Source organism: Kogia breviceps, chromosome 19 (assembly GCF_026419965.1).
Source record: "Kogia breviceps isolate mKogBre1 chromosome 19, mKogBre1 haplotype 1, whole genome shotgun sequence".
NCBI classification, from domain to species: domain Eukaryota; kingdom Metazoa; phylum Chordata; class Mammalia; order Artiodactyla; family Physeteridae; genus Kogia; species Kogia breviceps.
This window is the reverse complement of record NC_081328.1, coordinates 13,225,984-13,245,513: the sequence shown is the minus strand read 5'-3', so window position 1 is coordinate 13,245,513 and position 19,530 is coordinate 13,225,984. Positions and strand designations below refer to the sequence as shown.

Below are 19,530 nucleotides of genomic sequence, written 5' to 3'. Positions count from 1 at the left end.
CCTTCTGAATCCGAGGACTTCTGCCCCACGGTGTGAACTCTCCATTCAGGGGACCTCAAAGGGGCTGCGCCGGTACTGTCTGGTAGCCACAGCAGAGACGTGTTTAAAGGATGGGTGTAATCATCTTCTGCCTGAGGTGGGTTGTCGTGGGTTTGTTTGTTTTTCTGTTTTGTTTTATTTATCTATCTATCGGGTCTTAGTGTGGCAGGTGGGCTCCTCAGTTGTGGCTCACGGGCTCCTTAGTCGTGACTCGCCGGCTGTTTTAGTTGCGGCATGTGAACTCAGTTGCGACATGCGTGTGGGCTCTAGTTCCCTGGCCAGGGATCGAACCCGGGCCCCCTGCACTGGGAGCGTGGCGTCTTAACCACTGCACCACCAGGGAGGTCCCGGTTGTCACGGTTTTGAAGAACATGTGGGAGCGGGGAACGGTGTGTGCAAATGCGTGCCCAGGATATATTCCAGAACCATGAGGACTCGTTAGTGAAGTGTTTAATTGGGAGGCAAGGAAGGACAGCTCCATACCCCCCATCACAGTGAGGCAGTATTCAAGTTCCCTCCCCACCCCACCCCCTAAAGTGCGCTGGCTCTGTCTGTGGCCTACAATTGGGTTTCCACCCTCCTGACTCCTAGTTGGGATTCACTTGGGAAGAGAAGAAAGGGCCTAAAGTTATGTGACCACTGGGCTAGAACTCTAGAACTCTGCAGTGTACTCTTGGCACCGTGAATTACAGAAACATGTTAGAGTGGGGTATGAGCTAGGCTCTGCTGGAGGCCGAAGGCATTCACACACCCCCTTCCCCTGCGACAGCCCACCTCTGCCAGTTACACGGAGAAGAACACAGAACAGAAACAATAGCACACAGCAGCCATTCAAGTTGGTCACGGAACAGGTCTTACCAGAAGTCGGCATGGATATATTTCACAAATGAGAATAAGTTGGAAAAGATTAGTGCAGTTTAGTCACCACAGGGGTGATTTATAGAGATACACTGATAGTAAACAAAACGGTAAAAAAAAAAATTACAGCATTTTGTGTTTTTTAAATGGCACCCATTAAAGACTGAAATAGGCAAAATTTGAGACGCTGTTACACACTCAGACTCACAGACAACAGTGAATTAAAAGGCACTTTTAAAAAATCTAGTTTTTCACTACTGCTTGGGGAAAAAACTTCACGGTAGCAGTTTCTAAAACCCATCCTTGTCGTTCAGGAACGATTAGTGTTGGCACCAGAGGATCCTATTTGTAAATGGTGGGTGAAGGAGTCAGTCCACAGAACATAATTTGGCCAGGGCTGACTTGCACGCTTGCTCTCCAGCCTTCTGTGGCTAAATGGCAGTAAGTCAGATAGGAACAGGCTTTGGACCACAAGCTCTGGCTTATCAGGAGGCAGTCTAGATGAGACATCTCGTGGTTTGGAATACAGCAGTCCGTTCTGCTTCATAGGAAAAGGACAGTGTCCAAGAGGGGTTACCCAGTGAGTAGCTCGGTGGCCATCGTTTCACTTTACCCCTATAGTTTTTAATAAGAGCATCCTGTGTGTGTGGATATGTGGAAAGCTGGGCTTGAGGGACACGCTAAGAAGGGAATAGTATCTGTGACTGTTGACAGCAAGCTCACAAGTTTGACACTGGTCTAACCAAGTCAGCCTGCAGAGGTGCTGACCTATTGGCCTTCCTACCTACTCAGGTGCTTCCGGTTCCCATCCCTGCCACCTACCCCACCCCGCCAGTGAGACTTCTGATCAGAAGTCGGTAGACAGGAGGATTCAATGTTGGCACATGGATGAAAGGATGAGGCAAAGGACCAACGGGTTATCTAGTAAACGGTAAAAAAAACTACCTACCCCACAACGACTTGCCCAGGCCAACATCACAAGCAAAGAACCAACTCATCACTTGCTTCTGCTGGCCCAGTATGTGTGGATACTCCCTGAGTGGCTGGAAAGGTGGGGAGCCACCAACACGAGGACCAGGCAGGTGCCCAGCTCCTTATCACCTTGGTCCACCTATCTGCACACCCCGTGCTTCTACCTCCAGAGCCCTTGAGATAAGACCCAGGGAAGGATCCTTGGGCTCTGCATTAAAACCACCTCGCTGCCAGTGGAGGTCTGACGGGATCCAATAGTTGTTACTAAGAAAAAAGTGCTTTTGCAAACGGGGCAGGTTAGAAGCGGGAGGTGATGGGAAAACACTCTTTAGAGACACTCGAAGCCCCCTGCTTGTCAGCACCCGAAAGGCTGCAGCCACGCAGGGCGCAGTCTGCAGTCGGGCCCAGGAATACCGAGTGGAGGAGGCGGCCTCGCTGCCGGACTCGTGGAGCGGTCAGCCGTCCTTTTTGGCTGGGGGCGCATCAAAGAGCCGGACTGCCTTCTTGCACAGCAGAGAGAACCAGTAGATCTGGGGAGCGATGAGGAAGGCGTTGGCCACGCTGCAGTAGAAAGGAATGTGGAACGGCACTTGGAGCAGGCTCAGCCCCTGCTGCTGCCCGTAGGACCAGTACATGAAGGGGAAAAGGAGGATCCGACATAAGAAGAAGGTGGTCAGCGTGAGGATTCCGTTCACCTTGTACAGCAGGGTGTGCTGCTGCTTTAGCTGCGAAAGAGGGAAGGGGAACGCAGGGTCACTTTCAGGGAAGGACCAGCCTGCGTCCCACAACGGACAGGCCGAGCGTCTCCTTTTGCGACACTGGTAGAAAAGATGACTGAGCGCTGCCGTGTTTGTATATGCACAGAGCCTCGTGTTGTTTCCAACAGTGACGTGAAACTTGATCTAAGCCACCCAGCTGACAGGAGCACGGCAACGGTGGCTTAGAGAAAGTCTGTGACCAGGAAAAATATATATGCAGAACTGGATCAAATTTGAATCAAATGTACAATTTTTCAGTCCCACTGGCTCGAAAGACCAACTGACCTTTACGTCTGGTTCAAAGGTCTCCTACCCCCACTGTTGGTAGCACTAAAGAAGTTTCTCCAAACCCTCCTGAGCTACCAAGGAGGAGCAGAGTCCGTTCCCTCGGCACCCTGCCCCCTCCTGTCATACGTGCCTGAATCAGAACTCTGCCCAGCGACACAAACGGAGTACTCAGTTCTGCCGTGAAGATGCAGCCAACAAAGAAGTCGCCAAGCTCTCCCCGAAGCCTCTGCAGAGGAAAAGAGGGAAAAGGGAAATAAGTAATGGAGGTTAAGGGACCACCGGAAGGAAAAGTCTAACTAGGGCTATTGACAAGGGTAACCCCGAGCAACCCTGCAGGGAAATGGAAGTGCTCAAGGGGCCAGTGCCGACCAGTGCACACCGTGCAGCCTCCACAGCAATGGCACTTGGCATCCTCATGGCCCAGAGGCAACTGCATCGCCCACTGAGCTCTCTCTAGAATTGCAGAGTCAGCCAAACGGAACTCTGCAGCCCACCTTCGGGTATCCAGCTTAGTCACGCGAAGGGCGCTTAAGCCCGTCCACTTCCACGCGATATGCACCAGGCCCCGTGCCTGACGTTAGGGGCCCAGCACAATCAAGAGGGACTTATTAGAGAACGTCATGCACTCTACCTCTCCTTTTATCCTTTCAAGAGAGCAGCATAGGGAATTCCCTGGCGGTCGAGTGGTTAGGCCTCGGCACTTTTGCTCCTGTGGCCCAGCTTCGATCCCTGGCTGGGGAACTAAGATCCCAGAAGCCACAAGGCGCAGCCAAAAAAAAAGAAAGCAAGCAAGCAAGCAGTATTGGGATGTCAGTTCTGTCTCTTAGTACTACCGAGTGAGGTACGTAAACTCATAGAGCCCCAGTTTCTTCATCTATGGTATAGGGCTAATAATTTCTAATTATCATTTCTAATTATTTCTAATGATTATTAGAAAGCAACAAATTTTTTTTAAGATTTTTTTTTTTTTTTTTTATGTAGACCATTTTTTAAGTCTTTATTGAATCTGTCACAATTTTGCTTCTGTTTTATGTTTTGGTTTTTTGGCCGTGAGGCATGTGGGATCTTAGCTCCCGGACCAGGGATTGAACCCGCACCTCCTGCGTTGGAAGGTGAAGTCCTAACCGCTGGACCCCCAGGGAAGTCCCCAAGCTACAAGTTTTTAAATCAAGCACCTGTCACCTGGTAGGCACTTGGGAATTACTAGTATCCCCTCTGCATTCCCATTTCTCTTCCCTGTTGGGTGAGTTTTTTTAAAGGGAAAAAAATGGATCTGGGGAGAAATTATGAGGCTATTTGCTTTGAGAGTCTGTGCTTTTGTGACATCAAAGTAATGCAGACAGCCCTCTCTGGGCACTATCAGAGCAGATAACCAGTTGATGGAGCTACTCTCATCTCTTTAAAGCCATTTTTATGTTGTTCTGTATTATATATTGGTTTTATATCGTATGAACTAACGGCGGGAACTGTGACAAATGCTCGAGTGTCACAGAGGGCTGGGGCATTGCCAGTGAAGAGGACCACAGACATTTCAGACTTAGTTCCTTTCTACAGTGTGGCAGCGGCTGGCAGGAGGGCAGCGGGGGCAGCAGGAAAGGGGAAGAAAAGGGGGCAGTCTGACGGTTGGGACACCCAGTTCAACAGGAGAAACGAGTGGCTGGACCTACTGGTGCCTGTGCTGGGAGGCCGTTACCTGTGCGACCGGCACAAGGCCAAACAGAATGACCGCGTGGTGCGTGATCATGAGGCGGTTTTTACGGAGGAAGTTTCGAAAAATGGTGAGGGAGTGTCTGCTGCTCTGGTCCCCGGTTCGGTACCATTCACAGAGGTACATGGCATAGGAGTCATAGATCATATATGGAATCAAAAGCCAGACATACTCTCGGGCAAGCCAGTGCCTGAAAGAAAGCATATGGATGGTCCAAGAAGTAATTATGGATATCAGTTATGAAGGCCCACAGCCAGCCTCTTCTTAAACACATCCGCATCAGCTTTGTACTCACTCGGCTGCTTTTACTCCAGATACGTTACAGTGAACATGCTGAAGCTGACAAATAAGGGGAGTGAACGACTTTCTCTAAATTACAGGGTAAACTCATAAGTGTCAAAGGTAGAAAGCAAGGATTCACTCAGCACCATGTGTTTCAGTGACTTGCCGTCACTCTTTGCCTGGTTTAGCTGCTCACTTGTAATGGATTTTCTGGTACTTTGTGATACAGGCTGACTTTGATACAGATATCTCTACCAGTGATTCAACAGACCCACCAAGAAACAGGTTTGGAAAGTGACCCAAACCCAGTATTTCCAGTTTAACTCTACTCCGTTGCTCAATAGTTGGGACATTACTCTTGCATCTGTTTGCAACCCCACTCGAGGGAGTTTGCAGGAAGTAACCCTGGCCACTTTCTTTACAATACTATGGCTAAACTCAGGTTCAGTCATTAAGAAAAATATCTCTGGAAACGAGCCCAGAGCTCAAGGACTGCCTTACAGTAGCTAGATACCAAAAGAGAAGCTAGGACAAAAGACAGTGTTCCCATTTACTTGTCCAAAGGGGTTGAATCAGTATTTGCTGAGTCAAAATGATAGTTTATCACTGTCCCAGAGCAGATTAGAAGGGAAGTCTCTACAATTGCCAAAATTTTGTTCCCCAAATAGTCACTCTGCAGAAAATATACATGGAAAAAAAAAATCTAAATTGAAATTATGTACTATCCTGGGAAGGATTAGACTGAGTCAGCGAAGTTTTATCAAGCGCCCATGCGTTAGGCAGAAGAAACCATTTAGTTTTACGGTTCTCAAACTACCTGAACATCAGAATCGCCTGCAGTGCTTATAAAGGGCTCCACGCCTCAGAGACTACACATGGTGTGCCCAGGACCTCAAATCTGTATTTTTAACCTTGTCTTCATTTAACCTGAGGAGCCAGTCCACTGAACTGCACCATTGGGGATACAGAGTGCCATTCACATTTCTGTTCCTGAATGATTCCACACTTACCACAGCAAAACTAAATAATGAGTAAGCAGTGAAACAGGCAAACAAGTAATGGCAAACTTAATATACATTCAGGTAAATTAATTAGCCAAGTTCCAATGAGGCAAAAAGATGCAATATTTATTCTACTGCCCATGTGTGGTCTCCATCGCTTTCTTGAAGCAATTCCAAAGTAAAACAACTATGAAGAGCTATTAAAAACTCATCTGAAATATAACTGACCTCTCCCCTTGAGTGGAGCCTAGGGTTTTAAAATTTTGCACACAGTACCAATTCAATAAGATGTGAAATTGTGGCTGTTAGTTGAATTCTTTGAAGACTTACCAGCAAGTGATCTGGATTATAATCTTAGCTAGCACTAGCCTGGACCTTAACTTTTTAAAAAATGAAGATTATATTTTTTAAAAAAAGATAATAATCCTTGTCTTACTTTCCTGATGAAGTTATTGTGAAGATTAGAAAGTTAAACGTATGAGAGTACTTTTATTATTATTATTTTTGGCCACACCACGCAGCTTGTGGGATCTTAGGGATCTTAGGTCCCAGACCAGGGATTGAACCCAGGTCCTTGGCAGTCAGAATGGAGTCCTAACCACTGGACCGCCAGGTTCCTCTCAGTTCCATTGAGAGTCCTTTTAAATGTAAAAAGTATCAGCACTTACTTAAATGTAAGTGCTAAGATCCCCCAAGACAGCGATGTGGCCCAAAAAAAGGAAGCGCTTACATTGAGAAATTGCCTATAGCTGTGTGACTCTCAGCCCTTGTAGGGATGTGGGTCTCTTTAAGGAGCTGATGAAACCCCTGGCCCCGCATCACACCCTGCAGATAATTTGGGAAGATTCATAGACACCCCCTCCTACCTACAGACATTCTATATGAAGGCCTAAAAAGACATAGAATAGAAAAATATTTGGATGTACAGACTATGAACCCCAAAAGGCTTTTTTTTTTCAGATGATTAGGTACCTTTAGAGCATCCTTGTGCATCCATGTAAGTTGAGGGCACAAAAGGTGGTGTCTGTCTCTATTTTGCAAGTAGAGGATGAATCTAAGGCATAAAGATATACAAAAGGAGGACCCTAAAAGCCAAACTGAGATTTGCTACCATGCTCAAGCCACTAAGACACATGGCTTCTGAGGGGAGAACACAACCGTGCTACAGAACTGAAAGTTAATTGTGTGCAGATCTCTTCCTGAAATGTGTAGCAGCTGCCTGCCGCTTGCCCTCAAGTGCCGTGGGGCTGCATTTGTCTTAGCTTAATCTCTGCAAAGGAGGCAGGTTTCAAGTTTGACCTGACAAACTGGGGGCATTGAGGGAGCTTGCTGCACCATCAGGAAATGCTCAATTAAAATAAAAATTGAACCCAGCTGAGAAAATGCTGTTAGTCTGGTGTATGCAATCAAAGTCACTTGACCTATCTTCTTCTCTCAGCATCTACAATTCATCGCCAATAACTGGTTTTCTCTAAAAAAAAAAAAAAAAAAAAAAAAAGGCAAAAGAAAAGCACGAAAATCGTGATGGCAGGGTTAATCCCAAATAAGAGCCAGGCACTAAATTTGCAGGCCACAGTGAGATAGATGTCCCTCTCAGGCTCCCCTCCCATTCCATTCCCAACAGGTGAAAACCAGGACACGTAATAGAGTCAACATGAGAAAGGGATCAGGAAAGGCTATTAACTTTCCCTGCACATATGACAATTGCTCTTCAACTTAACTGCGAGGAGGAACGGGTGATTCTAGGAAGACAAGTGAAAAGGATGGCTCTGAAATGGGCTGGGGGGCACACCACTGTTACCCAAGTCTAAATACTATACAAAGTAGACCAGCCTGGTCGCTGAATGCACATTTCCTGTCCTGCCTGTGGACTGAACTTTCACACCCATTCGAGGCAGTTTTCTGAAAGCTCCAGAAAACTCTTCATCACCATCTTTCAGAGGAAAGACAAGAGCAGCATTTGTAAGGAAAGGGGTGGTGGATTTGTTCCTTTCCATAGCAGGGCTCTGCTAACCACACATCCTATCTTGGCCAATGAATGCTCCACAGCAGAACCCCAGGGAGATCATTTAAAAGAACCAAAAGCCATACTTCCACTTTTGAATAATTTTCACATTTATCTGTCGCATAAAGAACCTGGATCGTTGGACCACACTGTCCTCTAACATGCCACCTTAAATCAGACTCAGGCTCTGTCATGCTCTAGCATTTCTTCAATTTACTTTCTCCTAAGCTGGCGATGCTGAAGGAGGTGAGGAGAGGAGGAGGGAACTAGTTATGGTGCGCAAGTTTCACCCATTAATCAGCTGCCTGACGGCACATGCTGATAAAGAACTAGGACCTGTGAGCCACTCAAATGCAGAAGCTTCGAAAAAGTCCAGCGCCGTGATCTGTGTAGCTTTCACCTGGCATTGGATGTTACCTGTCGGTGATCACGTGGCTACAGGAGCGGATGATGATGATCCCAGACCCGGTGGCCAACACAGCCTGCACTGAAGAAACCAGCCTAACATGCGACAGAAAAGATAAAAGGGGGGGAGGGGGAACGGGAAGCGTGCTCAGTCCAGTCCCATGGACAGCATGAAGCCAGAACTCTTCAACCTGACTTCCCCAGGCCGCCAGGGCGCCGAGGAAAACGGTAGGTCCGCCGCCGCGCTCCCGACTCCCAAAGCAGCTGGCAGATGTCAGCAGCGAGGAGACGTCCCTCCCGGTCCTCATCAGCGTGGGCAGCCCCCCACCCTCCAGCCTGCTCCCGCTCCACCCTCCTCCGCCTCCCTCCCTCCCGGGGCAGGCTGCACAGGATCCTCGGAGCGCTCCAGCCCGCGCCGTGGACTGGGCGAGGACCCGGGAGGCGGCCCCCTCGCTTCCTGTCGCCCCCCCTTTCCGCCCTGGGCTCGGCGTTGGGCGGGCGCAGCCGGGGCGCGTGGTCGGGCGGCGGCGCGGCCTCGCCCCGTACCTGGTGCTGATCAGCACGCAGTCGTGGTGGGTCCAGGCGGGCCGCGCGCGCCGCAGCCCCCAAGTGCAGAGCCCGAAGAGCCCCGGGAAGAAGAGCGAGCCCAAGGCCAGCGGCAGCAGCATGGGTGCTCGGGCTCGGCCGCCTAGCTCGGCGCCCTCGGCGTGGCTCGGTCGGCTCCGCGCGCGCGGCTCCGGGACTGACGCGGCCCGCCCGCCCCTATTTCTACCCTCCGCCCTCCGCCCCCCGGCCCCGGCCCCGGCCCCGGCCCACCGCGACTCCGGCAGCCGCCGGGCACTGGTCCCGAGCCCGCGGCGCCACTCCCCGCGTGACCAGGCCGCGGACCGCGATAGGAGCGGGCCGGCCGGGTGGGGCGGGGTCTCGCCGCCACCGCCCCTGGGCCCCGAGGCTTCCCCTGGTTTCCCGGCCGGCGAGTAGGCGGCAGCGGGAGCTGCTACCCGCCGGGCCCCGAGTGAGTGGACGCTGTGCCCCCGGCCAGCGCGTGGCCGCCGCCGCGCCGAGGCCGTGGAGGAAGCGCCGAGGCTCTCGGGGCTTCTGTTCCGTCACCGCGGACGCCTCCCCCTCCCTCGGGGACCCGCCTGGCTGACGAACTGCCCCGCACCTGCCCACCGGGCGAGGCGGGCGGGTGGGGGAGGCCCCGAGAGGGCCAGGTAGGAAAAGGCTCCGGGTCTAGACCCCCGACCAGCAGGGTGGGGTGAGCCCCTGGGGCAGGGGCGTGGCCCGGCGGGAACAGGGCGGTGAGCGTCGCTCCCGGCGAAGGAAGGAGAGGGCGGGTGGGCTTGAGGCCATCTGCCCGCCGGACTTATCTATGAAGCACTCTCGCTTCCAAGTGGGAGGCTTAAGGAAATGGTCTTCCTGCCGGCCAGAGATAGCTTTCCCACGTCCTGCCAACCGCCGAAATTTCTCCAGAGGAGCATCGATCCAGTAGTTCCTCTCTCAAGCCACACATCGAGGTGCAATCTCACGGCTGCAGACTTTCCGTGGTACTGCGGTACCGTCTAGATCTAGGCTTTGGGTCAAGATGCTGCCCCGTCTTGGTGACTGTTTCGTTGTTGTTGTTGACAGCGTCGTCCTTGCTTCAAAGTTCTCGGGCCAAATGCCCTGAACTTGGGTGGGCGGAATCAAATCATTTTCACTCAGCACCAGTCACATGGCACCAATACAGTAACTTCAGTATTACCGGCTTCTCTTCTCTTGGGACTTGCCGGAGTTTTACTTTGGTCTGTATCTTCCTCAGCTTACAAATGTGGGGGGAAAGACAATTCATTTATGTCTACAGCAATTGAAAGGTACTGTGGGTCTGTTCAAATCACCATCATGCAAAATGCTAACCAAAGCCCCATAAGAGTACTTTGGAACAGCTGGGCTCAGCCTCCCTGGGCCAGTTTCCTCATTTGTGAAATGAAGAAGCTGAATTACAAGTTCTCTTAGGTTCTTCCAGCTCAAAATTCTTAAGATTCTATGAGTTTTATAAGGTAACATTATTTCTTTAGATGTCAATTAAATTTCTCTAACATGGCAGTTGCTGGTATAGAAGCCGATGTAAACACAGCTTTTAATGTCTGCGTATATGTAGTTAAGGTGAGGGATTTAGGAAGCAACATTAAGGAAGCTGAAAACCCAAAGAAAAGTCTGATATTTCTTCCACTTAGGGCAACATCTCTAACTCCCAAATTCACCGGTAACACCCTTGGTGAAATAAGAAAGATACTTCAATTTGGTAGCAAGATATCTGGCAAATAAAAGCTTCCTGTACATTCACATTTGCATGTGGGTAAAGGACAGCTATCTTGCATTCTCTCCAGAACAACAAATCCTTCTGCATTGCAATTTCTACTCCCTACCCATTTATCCCAGTCACCTCCAGCTCCAGCTTTTCCAGAGAGGGACAAGTGGTCACAAGTCCTCCCTGCCTTCTCTTCTTAAAGGGATCAGCAACATGCATCAAGGATGCCAATACTTTTCAGTGATGGGAATCAATCTACTCCCTATGCAAGAAGTCATTTGTACAGCTCTTAAGGAGTCTACGAAATGAAAACAAAACAACAGATGTTTCATGCATAGAAAATAACCAGTAAAATCCGTTTCCAACACCATGCTCATGAAGTCACCAAAATGTTTAGGTTGAATCGCCAGAAGGGCAACAAGCATAAAGTGAGCCCTGGCTTTTCAAGTGGGCAAATGATAAAGTCAAAAAGCGTCAAGCTTTTTTTTACACAGACTTCTACTTACCCTTCAGAAGTCTTGAGTCAAATATTTCCTCCTGCAAGAAGGTTTCAATTTACCTGTCTCTCCAGGCAGGTTTATAAATTCATTTTCTAAACTGCCTTTGCATTTGAATAGTGAGCATGTTGGTTTTTATTTGTATGCGCTTTCCTTGAAACAGTACCATGTCGGAATTCCCTGGCGGTCCAGTGGTTAGGACTAGGCGCTCTCACTGCCAGGCCCGGGGTTCGATCCCTGGTTGGGGAACTAAGATCCTGCATACCATTTGGCGTGGCCAGAAAACCCCAAAAAAACCACCCCAGAATCTTTTTGTTTTGTTTCCTAAGTTATACCTGGCACACTGCAAGTGCTCAAGAAATGTTTGATACTTTTTAAAGCTAATGCTTATTGAGTACTTACTATGTGCCAGGTACTGGATCCAACATTTTGCATGAGTTATCTCATTGGTTCCTCACGAAAAATCTGTTGTCCTCACTCAGTGTGAGTGTGTGTCTGCAAAATGAGACCCAAAGCAACTAAAATATTGCTAAGGTCACACTGCTGGTAGCAGAGTTAGGATTTGAAATCAGTATTTTCTGCCTTCAAGGTCAATGTGCTTAATGACTATTCTGCCTTCAAACTTGATAAGCAAGGAGAGAGTACATAATTCTTTTTCACAATGTGGTTTCTGATTAATAACCACTGTTCCTAATTGTTTACCCACAAATATAAATGTGTGGGGTGGAGTTTATGGGCTCTGATGCTGCTATTATTAACACCATTTTATATTTATATATAACTTTATAATTTTTCAAAGCACTTTACATATATTATCTCACTTGGTTCTCAAAATAACCCAGTGAGGTAGGTGAACATATTGTTTTCATTTTATAGATCAGGAGACTTGGATGCAGATGGTAAACTGAATTGCCACCCTACGAAGTGGCAAGTCTCAAATTAGGAGCCTGGACTCCTGATTCACGTTGCAGGGTGAGTTCAACTACTTCATGCTGTAGGGTTGGGCTTTAAGGAGGTTTTGATTATGCTTCCTTTGTGGGTTTCAGGCGTGAGCTTGGGCTACTGGATGTTAAGACTTATTTACCAAATCAGAGTTACACCCCTTGAATGGGAATTAATAAAGCTCCCAGTTTCGGAGGGCTGTGGTGGGATTTCTAGGTGGTTTCTTCTGCCACTGAGGTATATGATCCTTTTTTTTTTGGTCCCCATCTCTTCCATGCCTTTAGATCCCAATCTGGATACCATTAGGGGATAAGATACACGACTCTGCTCCCTGGTTAATCCAACCTTAAATTGAAAATTCCATATTTACTTGTAGAATGCTTTGAGAATACCCAAGTGAATATCATTAAGATATGTGGGGCTTCCCTGGTGGCGCAGTGCTTGGGGGTCCGCCTGCCGATGCGGGCGGTGCGGGTTCGTGCCCTGGTCCGGGGGGATCCCACGTGCCGCGCGGCGGCTGGTCCCGTGGGCCGTGGCCGCTGGGCCTGCGCGTCCGGAGCCTGTGCTCCGCGGCGGGAGAGGCCGCGGCAGCGAGGGGCCCGCAAACCGCAAAAACAAACAAACAAAAAGATATGTGATGTGTGGGCTGCTACCTTGCATCTTTCGGAAAAAAGGTTGAGATTCACACATGAAACATCTTCACATCGAGCATCTGAACCGAAAGAGAACTTGGAGGTCTCCATCCACTCATCTACTTTAAAAGTCATAACAGAGAAAATGAAACACTTCTGAAATGAAAATTATTTTGTTTAGAACCTCACTTCCTTTCTGCATTAGGGACAGGTGAAGCAGAAACAGAGCAGGAACCAGGAGAAAATGAAGCGGTAGGGAGAGACATGGAGAGAAAGGTACAGCACAGAAAGAAGATCCACCGGAAGAGACTGAGATAGATACAGGGAATAAAAAGACCAAGATACAGCCTTCAACACAGGAAAACAGGCATAGAGATACGGATCCAGAGATTGGAATTCACAACAAGCGAACAAGAGGAAAAGGGCTGTAAGACATAGAGAAAGATGAAATGAGGCAGACAAAGAGAAAGAAAGCGATGGCCATTAATGGAACATCACTCCCTTCAGGCTACCCTCAGCAAAAGCCAGACAGCATTGCAAGGAGGCAGCTTGCTCTCAGGACGCAAGTGTGTGGCCAGGAGGAAGTCAGTTGCCTTCCTTTTTTTTTTCTCTTGTACTTTGCACTCAGTAACAACACCTGATCAACACCTTTCGCTGATACCTGCATTTGTGTTTCCCCTCCAGACTGAATGCTTCTGATGGGCAGGTGGGGCCTCTCTATCCAGGAGGCAGCCATGGCATTCAGCTCCAGGGTTAGGAGCAGAGGACCTGAGTGCCCGCTTTGGCTCTGCTGCTCAGAAGCTGTGTGACGTGGAGAAGACTACCTACCCTGCCCTGTAAATGGGGGTTCCTCTACCTAACTCACAGGGTGGCTGTGAGAATTAGGTGAGATCTTTTCAAAAAATACATGTAAACTATATGCAAGGCAGGGACTTCCCTGGCGGTCCAGTGGTTAAGACTCCACGCTTCCACTGCAGGGGGCGCAGGTTCGCTCCCTGGACCAGGAACTAAGATCCCACATGCCACTTGGCGTAGACAAAAAATTTAAAAAATTAAATATATATATATATATTCAGGGCAGAGGCCAGGGATTATTGTTCTTTCTCTTGGTATCCCCACAGCACACTTACTTGCTGGTAAGCTTCTCAATAAGCATCTGTTGGGTTGAAGATGCCCTAGGCCTGCTTTAGCTTCCAGACTGCAGCTTCCTCAGTTTTATCCTGGACTGTTTGCAATAGCCAACTGTGAGTGCGAGAAGCACAGGCACACCCAAGCGCGCGGCTTCTGCAAACAGCGGCCACAGCTGCACACCACAGGAAAGTCTTTGCTTTTGTACACAGTGATAATGATCCCTGTCAATAAAAACCATGATTTACACAAAGAGCTGATTATATAGTGCTTGCCTTTGTGTATTGCTCAATGTTTTTTCAAAGTCCTTTCACATATGCGTTTCCTTTGCTATAAATGCAAAAATTTGCTTGTTTGCAGATGGCTACACCTAACTAAAAGTAGAGTGAGTCCTACAAGCTTAAAAAGTATTCAAGGATGTTGATCCACTAAGGAAATTACCTTTGAAATGAGTTAGAACCAGCAAATTGCTGTGAACAAATTCAGCTGCCTTCCTAAATCATCAGGTCAACAATTTTCAGTGTCTTCATGTCTCATAAGTAATTCCATAAAAGGTTGATTTTGCTTACTTTACTTAACTCATATGATTTCTTCCTTTTTTTTAAAAGTTTTTTGGTCATAAAAGTAATACTTTAAAAAGTAAAACCTGTGCAATATGGAAAATAATAATCATAAATAATGCCACCACTGAGAGATATTACTCTCAGATTATTAACATTTTAGTCGAATTCTTCCCAGTCTTCTTTATATGCATTTATTACATATTTCATTGAGATCATGCTTTAAATTAATTTTTTAAAATTTATTTATTTATTTACTTTTGGCTGTGTTAGGTCTTCGTCACTGCTCCTGGGCTTTTCTCTACTTGCGGTGAGCGGGGACTACTCTTTGTTGTGGTGTGCAGACTTCTCATTGCGGTGGCTTCTCTTGTTGCGGAGCACGGGCTCTAGGCACGTGGGCTTCAGTAGTTGCAGCACGTGGGCTCAGTAGTTGTGGCTCGCAGGCTCTAGAGCGCAGGCTCAGTAGTTGTGGCGCACGGGCTTAGTTGCTCTGTGGCATGTGGGATCTTCCCGGACCAGGGCTCAAACCTGAGTCCCCTGCATTGGCAGGTGGATTCTTAACCACTGCACCACCAGGAAAGTCCCTTTAAATTAATTTTGAATATTAATAGTTCACTTATAAGCATTTTCAATGTTAAGATTTTCACAAACCTCATTTTTAATAAGTCAGAAGTGATTTGATATTTGAATTATTGTAGATTATCTTTCAAAGTGGGTTTTCACAGGTTTTGAAAGGAATTCTTGGGGTGAGAGCAGGTTTGTTCATGGACACATCTTGGCACACAAACATTAACAATGCCTTCATCCTTTCTGGTAATTTTATCCTTAAAAATATTAAGATTCTCGGGCTTCCCTGGTGGCGCAGTGATTGAGAGTCCGCCTGCCGATGCAGGGGTCACGGGTTCGTGCCCTGGTCTGGGAAGATCCCACATGCCGCGGAGCGACTAAGCCCGTGAGCCATGGCCGCTGGGCCTGCGCGTCCGGAGCCTGTGCTCCGCAACGGGAGAGGCCACAGCAGTGAGAGGCCCGCATACCACAAAAAAAAAAAAAAAAAAAAAAAAAAAAAAAAAAAAAATTAAGATTCTCATCCTTACTAGCACTCTCAGTTTCTGTTTTTAAAGTGGCATCATAATATCTATAGCAACCCAAGCTCCTATTTAAGTATCTAGTTTTTTCTTTTTATAGGCTGAGCCCTATTAACCTATGTAGTAAACTACAGCTATGTAGGCGCTTGGTACTTAAGAAATGAATGAAGGAAAAGCATTCCTGTGAAGCTAAGTCTGTAGTGTCTTATGCCATGCACAGTCAGTCTCAACGCCAAGAGTTAATTACAGCTCAGCAAGATTGTAGGTGAAAACTTAAATGCCAGAAACTAAGAACTAGCATTCAAAAAGATACATGCACCCCTATGTTCACAGCAGCACTATTCACAATAGCCAAGACATGGAAACAACCTAAATGTTCATCTACAGATGAATGAATAAAGAAGATGTGGTACGTATATACAGTGGAATACTACTCAGTCATAAAAAAGAATGAAGTAGTGCCATTTGCAGCAACATGAATGGATGTAGAGATTATCATACTAAGTGAAGTCAGGAACAGAAAGGAAAATACCATACAACATCACTTACATGTGGAATCTAAAATATGACACAGGACTTCCCTGGTGGCGCAGTGGTTAAGAATCGACCTGCCAATGTAGGGGACACAGGTTCGAGCCCTGGTCCGGGAAAATCCCATATGCCACAGAGCAACTAAGCCCATTGTGTCACAACTACTGAGCCTACGCTCTAGAGCCCACGAGCCATAACTGCTGAGCCCATGTGACACAACTGCTGAAGTCCACATGCCTAGAGCCCATGCTCTGCAACAAGAGAAGTCACCACAATGAGAAGCCCGCACACTGCAACAAAGAGTAGCCCCCACTCACCATGACTAGAGAAAGCCCACACACAGCAACCAAGACCCAATGCAGCCAAAAATAAATAAATAAATAAATAAAAAATAAAAATATGACACAAATGAACTTATCTACAAAAGAGACTCACAGACATAGAACAGACTTGTGGTAGCCAGGGAGGAGGGGGACTGGGGGAGAGATGGATTGGGAGTCGGGGATTAGCAGAGGCAAACTATTTTATATAGAATGGATAACAAGGTCCTACTGTATAGCACAAGGAACTATATTCAATATCCTGGATAAACCATAATGGAACAAAATATAAAAAATAATGTATATATATGTATAACTGAATCACTGTTGTATAGCAGAAATTAACACATTGTAAGTTAACTATACTTCATTTTAAAAAAATGAATAATGCAGAGAGCGGTGATTAGTTACAGAGGCTTAAAAGTCTATTTTGGGGGCTTCCCTGGTGGCACAGTGGTTGAGAGTCCGCCTGCCGACGCTGGGGACACGGGTTCGTGCCCCGGTCTGCGAGGATCCCACATGCCACAGAGCGGCTGGGCCCGTGAGCCATGGCCGCTGAGCCTGCGCGTCCGGAGCCTGTGCTCCGCAACAGGAGAGGCCACAACAGTGAGAGGCCCGCGTACCGCAAAAACAACAACAACAAAAACAAACAAACAAAAAGTCTATTTTGGGAAGGAATCTTCATTATATATAGCAACAAGAACCTCAGCCCCATTGTATATATGTGCCACATCTTCTTTATCCATTCATCTGTTGATGGACACTTAGGTTGCTTCCATGTCCTGGCTATTGTAAATACAGCTGCAAGGAAATATTACTCAGACATAAAAAGGAACAGAACTGAGTTATTTGTAGTGAGGTGGATCGACCTAGAGACTGTCATACAGAGTGAAGTAAGTCAGAAAGAGAAAAACAAATACCGTATGCTAACACATATATATGGAATCTAAAAAAAAAAAATGGTCATGAAGAACCTAGGGGCAGGATGGGAATAAAGACACAGACCTACTAGAGAATGGACTTGAGGATATGGGGAGGGGGAAGGGTAAGCTGTGACAAAGTGAGAGATTGGCATGGACATATATACACTACCAAATGTAAAATAGATAGCTAGTGGGAAGCAGCCGCATAGCACAGGGAGATCAGCTCGGTGCTTTGTGACCACCTAGAGGGGTGGGATAGGGAGGGTGGGAGGGAGACGCAAGAGGGAGGGGATATGGGGATATATGTATATGTATTGCTGATTCACTTTGTTATACAGCAGAAACTAACACACCATTGTAAAGCAATTATACTCCAATACAGATGTTTTAAAGAACCTCAGCCCCCAGCATCCTAACGCATGCTTATGTGGCACCCGAGTGTCCCACTTGTCTGTGACTGACCTCATGAACTATGAATGGTCAGTCTAAAGACTGAATGAACTGCTGAGGTAAGAGCCAGGCTGAAATACATTTGCTCTGCAGACAGAGGAAACTCCCACGTTGCCAGGTAACATGATGGAGCTGCCTAGCAGAGATCTTAGAAGGATTTGGAAGGTTTTAAATATTAGTGTAAGGTGAAGGGCAGGGAGCACTTGGTAGTCAAGAGTCTGCCACTTTCCTTCTTTTATGTGTTATAAATCCATTGTTTCCTTATGCAGTATCTGTGACTTGATGGCTTTGTCCTTATATGTGTTCTTCTCCTGTTTAGATAGTAAATACCATGTCCACTCGATATGCTGCTGTTTAACATCTACTATTGTGCTCCTGGCCAATATAGCAGCACACACATTAGTCTTCAAAAAAGATTTTAACATTGAAAAGGGAGAGAAACAACTATCACTATTTTTCAAACAATATGGTAATTTATCAAGAAAAAATAAAATCAACTGAAATATAGAATAAAACAGTTGAGGTAAGGTGGCTGGATACAAAATTGACATACAAAAATAAATGGCTTTTCTATAAGCCAACAAATAAGAATTAGAAATGGTAATAGAAAAAGAGGACCATTTACAATTTTTTTTGTAATTTATAAAATCACTAGTTTTAGACCTAACAAGAAATATGCAAGACCTATATGAAGAAAGCCACAAACCTTTACTGAAAGACATAAAAACCTAAATAAACGGAAAGCGTGGCCTAAAAATTCAATATTGTAAACATGTCAACTTTCCCCAAATTGATCTCTAAATTCAATACAATTCCAGTCAAAATCCCAGCGTGTTTTTTTTAACATCTTTATTTGAGTATAACTGTTTTACAATAGTGTGTTAGTTTCTCCTTTACAACAAAGTGAATCAGTTATACATATACATATGTTAACCATAACTCTTCCCTCTTGTGTCACCCTCCCTCACACCCTCCCTATCCCACCCCTCTAGGTGGTCGCAGAGCACAGAGGTGAACTCCCTGTGCTATGCTGCAGCTTCCCACTAGCTATCTAATTTACATTTGGTAGTGTGTATATGTCCCTGCCACTCTCTCACATCGTCACAGCTTACCCTTCCCCCTCCGCATCCAGCGTGTTTTTAATGGACTCCATAAGCTCTTTCTAAAACTTATGTGGGACTTCCCTGGTGGTCCAGTGGCTAAGACTCTGCACTCCCAATGCAGGGGGCCTGGGTTTGATCCCTTGTCAGGGAATTAGATCCCACATGCCGCAACTAAGAGTTCATGTGCCGCAACTAAAGATCCCACACGCAGCAACAACGATCCTGCGTGCCGCAACTAAGACCCCGCACGGCCCAGTAAATAAATAAATAAATAATAAAGCTTATGTGAATTAGAGAATATGTGCAAGTAAATATTTACAAGACTGATAATATCCAGTGTACATAAAGATATGAGGGTTATAGACACGTTTCAGTGCTGATAGAAGTATAAATATGTATTGCAAGGATTCAGCATTGTTTGTAATAGCAAAGAAAAATTAGGAATGATCTAAATATCCAGTAGTGGAATGCAGATCTTCCTCAGCTTATGGTGGTGTTATGTCCTGATAAACTCATGGTAAGTTGAAAATGCATTTAATACACCCAACCTACTGAACAACATGGCTGAGCCCATCTTAATTAAAAGTGCTCAGAACGCATACATTAGCCTACATTTGGGCAAAATCATCTAACACAAAGCTTATTTTATAATAAAGTGTTGAACATCTCATGCAATTTATTGAGTACTGTACTGAAAGTGAAGAACGGAATGGGTAAGTGTACCGGTTGTTTACCCTCGATTGCCTCGCTGAC

General features: G+C 46.6%; 2 protein-coding genes across 8 annotated transcripts in view; one reads left to right on the top strand and one right to left on the bottom strand.

Annotated features, from left to right (window-relative positions):
• TLCD3A (TLC domain containing 3A) overlaps positions 1 to 19,530 on the bottom strand; it is a 33,758-nt gene that overhangs the window by 7,426 nt on the left and 6,802 nt on the right. The window contains exons 1-6 of one of the 6 annotated variants that reach the window (XR_010838258.1): positions 8,863 to 9,067; positions 8,329 to 8,412; positions 6,879 to 6,960; positions 4,609 to 4,813; positions 3,046 to 3,141; positions 476 to 2,594 (exon numbers count right to left, since the gene is read on the bottom strand). Coding sequence is in view for 4 of the 6 variants with exons in the window: in XM_067021651.1 (XP_066877752.1) it covers positions 2,325 to 2,594; positions 3,046 to 3,141; positions 4,609 to 4,813; positions 8,329 to 8,412; positions 8,863 to 8,984 (777 nt within the window). In the remaining 2 variants the exon portion in view is untranslated. Of the gene's footprint in view, positions 1 to 475; positions 2,595 to 3,045; positions 3,142 to 4,608; positions 4,814 to 6,878; positions 6,961 to 8,247; positions 8,413 to 8,862; positions 9,068 to 19,530 lie in introns of those variants that run through there. The other 5 variants (XM_067021651.1, XR_010838259.1, XM_059049070.2 and 2 more) reach the window with 5 other exon arrangements.
• The window catches only part of VPS53 (VPS53 subunit of GARP complex), a 158,336-nt gene continuing 147,258 nt past the window's right edge, over positions 8,453 to 19,530 (top strand). The window contains exons 1-2 of one of the 2 annotated variants that reach the window (XR_010838257.1): positions 8,453 to 8,544; positions 11,980 to 12,075. The gene's annotated coding sequence lies outside the window, so the exon portion shown is untranslated. Of the gene's footprint in view, positions 8,545 to 9,269; positions 9,531 to 11,979; positions 12,076 to 19,530 lie in introns of those variants that run through there. The other variant, XR_010838256.1, reaches the window with a different exon arrangement.